At 34.8% G+C, this 10,710-nt stretch overlaps 1 protein-coding gene across 1 annotated transcript; it reads right to left on the bottom strand.

Annotated features, from left to right (window-relative positions):
* Positions 1–1,692: 1,692 nt before the first annotated feature.
* LOC103209056 (olfactory receptor 5V1-like) lies at positions 1,693–2,616 on the bottom strand. The gene has a single exon (XM_007954823.1). It carries the CDS (start codon positions 2,614–2,616, stop codon positions 1,693–1,695), a length of 924 nt encoding a protein of 307 aa, XP_007953014.1.
* Between the last annotated feature and the right edge of the window lie 8,094 nt (positions 2,617–10,710).

Here is a 10,710-nt window from a genome sequence, read left to right as displayed (position 1 = left end):
TAATAGTCTAATAATAATAGTCTAATATTGCTATCTCTCTCACTATTAGCAAGCCTAATATATATATATATTTTAAAAAGGGCTGTACTCTGATGACATAGTGGGTAAGGCATTTGGCTGCTAATCAGAAAGTCGGCATTTCAAAAACACCAACTGCTCCATTGGAGGAAAATGAGGCAATCTACTTCCATAAAGATTTACAGCCTTGGAAACTCAATGTGGCTGGGATGAGTTGGAATCATCTTTATGGCAGTGAGTTTGTTTCTTTGTTTGTTGGTTTATATAGAGTAAATTTGGACTCACAGCAACATTATAGGACAAGATAGAACTTCCATGGGGTTTTATAGGCTGTAATTATTACAGGAGTAGATTGTCAGGTGTTTTGTCCCATGGAAGCACTGGTGGGTTCAAACTTCTGACTTTCACTTTGCAACAGAAGACTTAATTATAGTGCCACTGTGATATTTAGCATAAGAGCAGGACTATAGAATGTTGATATCTTAAGCAATGTAAGCATATTGTACCCAATCCCTCTATATTGCCATTTATTAGGCAAAGATATGTGTTTGTGCTACATCACAAAAAAGCTAATGAACAAATGCAGACCTGACTTTTACAATTGAAAGTCTCATGACACATATACAGATAAGATCAATAACTTTGGGTAAATATAAATAATTAATGAGATAAATATTTAACTACTATATCAGCAAGAAAAAAAAATTGTCATTGCAAACACTTTAAAAATTCTAGAACATTCAAGGATACTACAGTTCTCCCATATCCATGTCTGCATGTTAAACAGCTTCCCAGAAATCCATCCATTAACTTGGCATGTTATACACATGCACATGCACATGCACATGCACATGTTCAGTGGTTAAGCAACACAAATAAACTTGCTGAATGTGGACATTAATTACTTCTTTAGAAGGCAAAGACATCATTGTAAAATAATTCCCAATCACTCCATATCTAGTAAGGAGAGCCCTAAACTTGGTTTTCCCAGCTATTAGCCACTAAACGGTGAGCATGGTACAGCCCTATTTATGCCACCATTTGCAAATAAAGTAGAGAGAGCATTCTTCCTACTGCATGCAGAAAGGTAGTGGGCAATAGTCTATAAGGATAATGGCTGTTTTCTTTTGAGGATCTTTTGAGATTGAAAAAGAATTAAAATTGACTAAAATAGCACTGAGTATTGTTCCCAATTGAGATTTTAGATAGGAGATCAAACAGTATATTGGGCAAAAACTATGAAGCTAGAAATTTTCTATAAGATAACAACCACAAAAATATATTTTTATGTATCTCAATAGATGTGTTCATCATATATGGTTATATTGCTTAGATAATTAATGTCCCTTCCCTGATAAGAGTGTTATTGTTATTTCTTATTCTAAGATTATACCCTTTGGGATTTTGGAATCTTAAAATAGACATACTTATAGACTTACTTTAACAAAAAGTTAATAACAGCATATGGCAGTTTTTTTTTTTTTTTTTTCCTTTCTTTTGTGATGTCAATAATTAACAAAATAAACACCATGATACATACTCATTCTTTTCTTGGTTGTTTTATGAGATGCAAAATCTGGGTTCCATGGCTACAAGAGAGTAATATATGTAAGCAAGTACAAAGACAATAGAGGGCAATGATCAGGGCAATATGGTCAGTAAGAGAAAACATGCTTATTTGGATGCAACAAGTATTTTTTTCAAGGCCACCTGCATATCCATATTCCTCAGACAGTAGACAACAGGGTTGAGGCTGGGTGTGATAATGGAGTAAAACACAGACACTAGCCGTCCTTGCGTGGGAGAGTAATGGGAAGCAGGACTCAGGTAAGCTAAGCTCCCACTGAAATAAAACAGGATGACAGTGGCCAGGTGAGATAAGCAGGTGGAGAAAGCCTTCCAACGGCCATCAGCAGAGTGGATCTGAACTATGGTGGAGATGATGAGAACATAGGAAATTATGGTGAGGAAAAAAGCACCAAGAATCATGCACCCACCCACTACAAATCCAATTTCTTCATTGGTGTGATAATCACTGCAAGAGAGTCTCATGATAGGGGAAATGTCACAGAAGAAGTGATCAATGACGTTGGGCCCACAGAACTGGAGAGAAAAGGTGTTGATTGTATGAAAGATGGCATAGAGAGCTCCATTCAACCAGGCTACAATAACAAGCTCTGTGCACAAATTTCTGCTCATAATGACCCCATAGAGAAGGGGCCTGTGGATGGCCAGCCAGCGGTCATATGCCACAGATGTGAGCAAAGAACACTCAGATGCACCCATCATTACAAGCAAGAAGAGCTGAGCTACACATTCCCAAAAGGAAACGACTCCTGAGCCCATGAATGAGTTGATCAGTGCCTTGGGGATGGTGACTGAGGTATAACACATATCCATGAAAAACAGATTCTTTAGGAAGAAGTACATGGGGGTGTGGAGGCGACTGTCTCTGGTCACAGCTGCAATGATGGAGAGGTTTCCCAGGAGAGCAAAGAAGTAGATGAAAAGTATAAGTGTGGCGCTAAGGATTCTCAGTTCAAGAATGTCTGAGAAGCCCTTGAGAATGAATTCTGTCACAGTGGTGTCATTTGTCATTACCATATCAAGTCATGGAAAAAGATCATCAACAAATATCCAAGCTAATTGTTTTCAAAGGACATAATCATAAAGCTTTCCATGAAGGTCATCAGAAATAAAATTGGATCCCAACCATATTTCACAAATCCCACTTGCTTTTCCTTGATTATTCTTTTGCAGCTGTTCTCTTAATTCTGAAGCATAATAGGATCTTGAGAAATAAACATGTATTCTTTAAGTTGTTGTTTATCTACACACATATATTTCATAATAAATAACATGTTTCAAAAGAATTCACATTACACAGCCTCTACCGCAACAACTCAGTAACTGGGACTTCATTATCTCAATCAGTATGAAAACTGTCAAGATCTTTATACAACTTAGTGCTTTAATTATGAATGAGAAAAGGAGTGTAAAGCATTAGGGTCTGACATGAGGAAGAGAAAATAACCTGACACAGGTCATTAGTAATAAAAGAGACTATTTGGAAATCACAGGCAGCCTCCAAAGCTTTGGCTGAAGTATGCAACTGAAAACAGCCATGTAAATAAATACAAGGCTAAATCCAGTTACTATAAGGTCAATTCTAACTCACAGAGACCCTGTGGATTTCAGAGTAGAAGTGTGTCCCATAAGGTTCTCAATGCTAATTTTCCAGACGTAGATCACCAGACATTTATTCTGAGATGCCTCTGGGTGCCCTGAACCTCTAACTCTTCAGTTAGCAGTCAGAGTGCATTCAAATATGATTTTTTTAAAAATGTATTTAAATGTTCTTTTGAGTCAGTCACCTCCACAACTTCTATTGCTCATACATATCTTATGTTTTTATGAGGAAATACCTGTCAGAAGTAAATAATATATTGTTCATGATAGAAAGTTTGAACTATGTTCTATATCACTACCAATTGTTATACATAAAATAATCATAATTACCTATAAGAGTAGGATAAATAATATTTAAAAAAATTAGAATTACATGAACTGGCTTTATAATCACAATGTTTTTTAAAAAATTAAATATTGTGAAAAAAACCTTCAAAAACTAATTGAAAAGTTCTAATTTTCTAGCCCCTTTTGGAAAATGATACATGATGTAGAAAAAGAGTGAGTTTCACAGAATGCCAATAGGAAACAAATCAGAGTACTATTTGGGGTCTTTCTGCAAAAAAGAGTAGGATGACCAAGGAAGACTAGTCAGAAAAGGTAAGGTCAGCCCATTTGGTGAACTCCATTAAAATGACTCACTGGTGAGAGAAGAATGACTCATTCATTTATATATTACTTTTTTCTGCCCTTAAGCACTAACTGATCATTACTCTAATAATTAAAAGATCTAACCTTCCCTACTTAATTTGGGACTACAGCAGTTCAATGGTAAAATTCTTGCCTTCCATATTAGAGAAAAGGTTCAAGTCCTTGCGATTGTTCCTCATGTACTATCGCTACTCATATAGCTATCCCCCATCAGTCCACGGAGACATGCATGCTGACAAATTGCGAAACAGGTTTTCAGTGGAGCTACCAAACTAATATGGATGAGGAGGAAAAGTATGGTGATCTACTTGCAAGAATCAACCAATGAAAACTTTATGACTCACAATGGTTCAAGCCTATTGTGCATGGAGTCAATAGCAGCTAACCATTACTTTAATATACACTCAAAGGGAATAACTGAAACAATATGCTTTGGGAGTTACAGGACTGTGTCAGCAGGATCACCTGGGGGAAAATATCAGGTTAGATTTTGACAAATTAGCTTCTAAGCATAGTTTCCTCATCTTCATTGAAATGTTAGCAATAAAGAACATTGTAATCGCATTTTAAGATTTGTGCATTAAGCCATTCTTCCTAATGAAGGAATTTGAACACAATGACATTGGAGTTCCAGTATGACATAATAGCTTCAGATCTCAGGGGAGTTTGAATTAAGCACATTGCCTAAGATCAGCCACAGGAAAATACGAAACTTGTCTTTAACGCTTCCCGCTGTCCACGCTGTGCTCTACTTGCCACCAGCCACAACTGGACTCTCTGTTGTAACTGACCCACGTGTGGATTGCCCAATTGTAGTTGTTGTTCTTGTTATGTTCCATCGAGTCGGACCCGACTCCTAGCGACCCCTTCTTGGATTTCTGAGGCAGTGTCACTACAGAAGTATATTGATTGCCCAGTAAGCAAGATAAATGAGGGTTAACTTATGATTATTTACTAATCTGTTGTGAACAATTTCACATGGGCTTCTGTTGAAAAACATGTGAAACTCTTCAGTACAGATTAGTAAGGAAGCACTAATAAGACTATGATTATGTTGCTTACTGGGTACTCTGTCCCTGTCAGGGACTGTAAATTTGAAAAGAGCTTTTGAATTTGTAGGAAGGTATCATGTGTTTGGGAGACAGACAGATGACAACCATGCATGGAACTAAAATCTTTGATGTGGTGAATATTATGAAATTCTTCACTACAGATAAGTAAGTATGTACAAGTAAGCCCATGCTTACCTTTCTTTTTGGGTAATTCATCACTGAGCTGACTCTTTGTGCTCAGTCACTCATGGCAAATAAAACCTCCACCTGGCTTACCACCTGATCCCATCAACCCCCAGTCAGCTGAAGCAGAGGTCTCAGGTCAAGCACCCACACTTCCTTACTAATTGTTATCTCTGTCAGAGAGAACTGGGTTAAAGACCAATGTTTCCTTAGCAATGAAAGCTGCTCTCTTCCAGTCATTTGAGGCATTAATGTATTGATAAAAATTATCATTCAAGAATAAGATAAAAGTCTTCCTGAGGAGTAGGAAAACATGTTAATTAGGTGTATCTCCACATTTACATAACATTGAAAAAGTTGTTTGTATTATATACGGATCAGCAGATTATATACTTGTTATCCACTCTTAATACTCATGGAGAACCAGACCTATGTGGTTAAGCTTTAAATTGATCATTTCTCAAAGTATTAAGTGTACAATCACACTTTGGATACTTTAGTTAAGTGCTTTTTCAATACAAAGAATTAAACTGGTAGATTTTGTAAACCATATTATTTACTAGTGAAGAGAGTACAAAGTACTATGATAATAGTGTTAGATACTTTGAGATCAAGCATTTGCTCTTTCACTTACAGTAGTCTGATTTTATACTAGATATTTACCCTTCTCACCCTCATTTCCCTACTATATCAGACAGAAATAAGAATTATACCTTGTCCCATTGTTTTGTTATGAGAACTACAATTAGCAAATTTAGGTGAATACATGTAATAAAACTGTATGCATTGTTTTCAATTATTATATATATTCTTTTCAAATACACTTTGAATATTTGAAAATCAAGAATAACACAACACATGCACACATATTTATACATATAGTAGAATCATATGTGGAGTGGTGAGATACAGGCAAAAGTCCAGCAAAACTGCTAAAAACTGTGAACCTTTTTGAGCTGAGATGTTTATAGAGTGAATTATTAAGTTGCTCCATAAAAAATGGGAAGAAGTTTGAATGAAAGGTGAAAGTTTTCAGTTGGAGGAAAAGTACAGGGTTATGGAGATAGGAGTTTAAGAAAGTGAATTAGCATATATAGGTGAATAGGTGAAGTTTACATTGAAAATAAGAAAAGTTGACATTGCTCTCTTCTCAAAGCAAAATCAATAATCACCTCCTCTTCCATCTCCAAGATTATCCTCATATAATCCTCATACATTTTTTTCCCCTCACAATGCTTATTTCTAGGTTCTATGGAATATTTGTATCAGTTCTTAAAAGAAGTGCTTATGTATTAAGGAACATTTAGAAGAGGATTATACCCAGTTACTATATGGATACAATATATATTTTATATATATATATATATATAAAATTTAAAGGGGGGGCAGGTTTGCTGGTCTGATAGAGCCTGAGGTAACCACTGACACTATGGTCCCTAGCTGTCCTTCAGGTCTAGAACTGAACCCACATCTGTGGTTTCCAACCAAACAAAAGACAGGTGTATGAGGTAAATATTTACACTAGGTAGATACACTCCATGGAGAGAACAATCATGGGAGAAAATAGGGCTATTTATGCACAGGGAGATAGCTCAGGGGCCAGGAGTGCACGGAAGTATAGACACAGGGAATAGGTAACTATGGGGGGAAGTGGAAGGGGAGCTGTTGCATTTGGGTAAATTGTAGTCAATGTCATGAGACAAAGTGATGTGAATTGCTGTATAGAAAGTGAATTTTCTTTGTAAACTTTCACCCAAATCACAATAAATAAATAAATAAATATATATATATATATTTTTCTACATTAAATTTATTTCAACTTTTCTGTATTTATTAATGCCTGAGACATCATAACTTCTCATTTGTGATCCACCAATCATAAACATCAGTAATGTTTAGTTTTAGGATTCTTTCAGACTCGAATTTATGTAACTCACACATATTATATATATATCTATATATATATATATATATATATATATATATATATACACACACACACACACACACACACTCCTATGCAACTTTTATTTGCATATATTTTATAATGTTTGAAAAAGACCCATTGTTTGTTGCCTTCTCTTCTGAAAAGATAAGTAAATAAAGTATTCTTGTTCATAATTCACCTCATTAAAATAAAATAAAATAAACTTACCTGTCTAGTTAGTTAGCTATTTCTATCTCTTTCACAAACACACACACCAAGAACTGTTTAAAATAATTGAGGCAATACATAAATTATTTTTAGTAAGACCAACAAAAATGGGTATTAGACTAAGAACTATTAATATATGAAAAATACTTAAATGAATGCAAAGTATTCTACAATATATTACCTCATATATTCATCACAATAACCTGCAAATAAAAACAGATATCATTAACTTTGTTTCATAGATGAGTAAATTTAATGTGGTTGCCCCACAAAATGGCAAGACTAGGAACCAATTCTTATGTATTCAAATTTATACTTAAGAAAGGAGTTCGATACATATATGGCTTACCCTAATGATTGCACTGGTTTATCCTGTAAGTAAAACCAGAGAAAGGAAAAACAATAAAGGAATAATCAGATGGGACAAAAGAACAGAAATCTGGGCAAGGGTAAAATAGACAGATGATATGGGTCAAATTAAGTGTATTTCTTGAGTTAAAAGTTAATGGTGAACAAAAGTTGGCAGTATGACCCACTCTAATAGAAAAGTCTTCTCTGTGGAAGCAAAAATAAATCAGCCCTGAGATAAACTCACTTAGATTCTTCTGAAGTTGATAGAACATAGCCTTTGCTGAAGGAACAAAGATTCTTCCTATCAGCTGTTGAACAACTTAAGAAATGCTCTGAGACTTTTTTCCCACAACATTACCAATAAAACCATCCACAATTTCTCCATATCAGTATCTTATATTACGTAAACTCTGCTCCTGAAATCAGATGTCAGCCAAAACTCTGCAGTCCCAGAAGGCAGAAGAGATTATTCCTGAGACATTAGACCAGCCCTTGGGGATAAATTAGCTCTGAGGATAAATTGCTCACAAAACTTCTAACTACTACTTTCATCAAATAGGTGGCTTAGACTCTCCACTATTAAGTCATTCAGCCTGTCTGTGCATACAGATCCATTTTAAATGTCCATTTATTTTTTGAAAAAGAGTCACACCAGTGGAAATAATTTTTCAAGACAACTTTTCAAGAGTCACACACACTGCCATCGAGTAGGATCCTACTCATAGCAATCCCTCCTTGGTCTCCGAAGTGATATCATGATGGAAGTAGAGTGCCCAACCTTCATTCTGAGGAGTGGCTGGTGGGTTTGAACTACCAGCCCTCTGGTTAGCAGTCAAATGCCCTAGGCACTAGGCCAAATAATTCTACAAGGCAATGTTTCAAGAGTGCATATCTTTAATTCTCATGGTTTGTCTATTCTATGCTTTCCAAACTGACAAGTCCATGTAGCTCATAATTCTTCCAAGACTAAAGAATACTTTGGAGATTATCTATACATCCATCCATCTAAACTTTTTATGCCACAAACTCTTTCCTTTTACCTATGTCATTTTTTCTGTAATTATACATCAATTCAAAGTGCAATGTATGTATTGTTTCAACTTAAAGCAATTGATTAAATTTCATTTTTTTAAATCTAGTTAAAAAAATAATCAGAAGTCTCTAACATAAGGAAATGCACTTTTTTATGTAATCATTTTAAGATATTTTCTTAAATATAGAGAAATAAAATTGAATGCAATGCTATATCTGAAGAGAGGGAAATATGAAGATTTTGCCTCAATGTTGGAAGAAGATCAAGATTTGTACATGGCACAGTTTTTTTTTTTTTTTTTAAAGTAAAGCATATACTGACTCTGATCATAATCTAAAGCACACATTTTGATGACTGTATTTTCTCTATATAGATATTTAATTATTCAAATACCAATCAATTTTATTGTACTGAGTATGCACTTATTCTTTTTTCTTAAGCAGTTACTTAAGCAACATTTATTGCATAATTCCTTTTATTCATTTGTTTATCTTGCTGCCTGTGTTACACACAACTGTCTCCTGAATATTCAGATAAATTGGTTCCTTAGTTAACTAACAACAGTGATGCAAATGTGGCCTGGCTTGGATTCAGTGATATATGAATAAACATTCTTTCTACACTCTGCACAAAACAAATCTTCTTTCTCTACATCAGGGACACAAAACAGGTGACCAGGCATATTTATTTGATTTTCATTAAGTTTAAGGGGCACAGAGAAATAGACAAAATGGACGAAGTATTTTAAATTACATTGAAAACATCAGAATTGCAGGGCAAAGAACCAGAAGAATGAAAGCCAGCAAGGTTAGCCTTTCAAACACAGACACATTGCCTTGTGATGAGAATGTAGATTCTAGGAAGAAAAGGCAGTTGAGATCATGAGCAGAGATACTGATTGTATATTGAAGATGGATAAAAATTGGAGGACAGGGTCTTTAAAGGAGCAATTTTAAACCAAAAATGGACTAGCTCTCACAGAAACTGAAACAAGTTCACTATATTCCTATGATGAGCTGATCTAGCATTCTTATAATTTTCAGCTATCTGCTAGAAGCAAATGTAAATCCTTTCTGGAAAAGTGATATAGTGTTCATTCCTAAATTATTTTAAAAACTTGCATAAATTTTCGTATCATCCTGACATTTAGTCAAAAATAATCTTTCATATAAAATTAAAAAAAAAAATTGTATCACTGGAAAAAAAAACAAACAATGTTGAAATTTAGGAAGAGAACTTGAAAAAATATAAGGATGAAAATTAAAACAAATTAAAAATTCAATAAATTTGTTTAACAGCAGATTCAGTACAATAGAGACAGAATGAAACTCTATGAGAAATTAGAAGATATGGTTTAATACTAGAATTAAGAATTATCCAGAGTTAAATTGGAAAGTCGTGGAAAAACAGATAAGAAACAGAAAGAGTAAGAAACAGGAAATTTATCACATATGTGATGGAAACATCACTGAGAAAAGAGATAATCAGACCAGCATTATATGAAAAGAAAATGACTGAAAAATGAAATATAACTCATTGTATCTGTCATTTTTCTACACAACAAGCATAATTAGGTGGAGATATATAAAGAGATTAATTGTAAGAATTTGATTTAAGCTACTGTGTGGCTGCAGAGGCAAATCCAAAGTCTGTAGAGTAGGCCATCAGGAATGGTAGACTGGAAATATTGGGCACAGCTGAACTGCCATGTACAATTGGAATTTCCTCCCCTTCAAGTGATCAACAGATATGTTTTTAAGGCATTTTATTTGCTTAAATCAGGCCCATCCACAGTACCTAAGATGTTGTTGATAGGTGACATCAAGCTTATTCTAACTCAAAATGACCCTGTGTACAGCAGAAGGAAGTACTGCCCAGTCCTGTGCCATCCTCACAATCGTTTCTATGTTTAAGCCCATTACAGCAGCCACTGCATCAATCCATCACATTAAGGGTCTTGCTAATTTGTTTTGTTTTGTTTTTTTGCTGACCTTCTAGTTTAGCAAGTGTGATATCTTTCTATGGAGACTGGTCTCTCCTGATAACATGATATAGACCAGAGACAAAGTCTCACCATC

The sequence above is a fragment of the Orycteropus afer genome, unplaced genomic scaffold (assembly GCF_000298275.1).
Source record: "Orycteropus afer afer isolate SDZICR_OR568_19922 unplaced genomic scaffold, OryAfe1.0 scaffold00474, whole genome shotgun sequence".
Taxonomy (NCBI): domain Eukaryota; kingdom Metazoa; phylum Chordata; class Mammalia; order Tubulidentata; family Orycteropodidae; genus Orycteropus; species Orycteropus afer.
Note: the sequence above shows the minus strand (reverse complement) of the source record. Positions and strands in the feature narration are given on the sequence as shown.

Bases quoted from the DNA above. Each gene is read 5' to 3' on its own strand.
- LOC103209056 (XM_007954823.1), bottom strand. From the start codon at position 2,616: ATGACAAATGACACCACTGTGACAGAATTCATTCTCAAGGGCTTCTCA.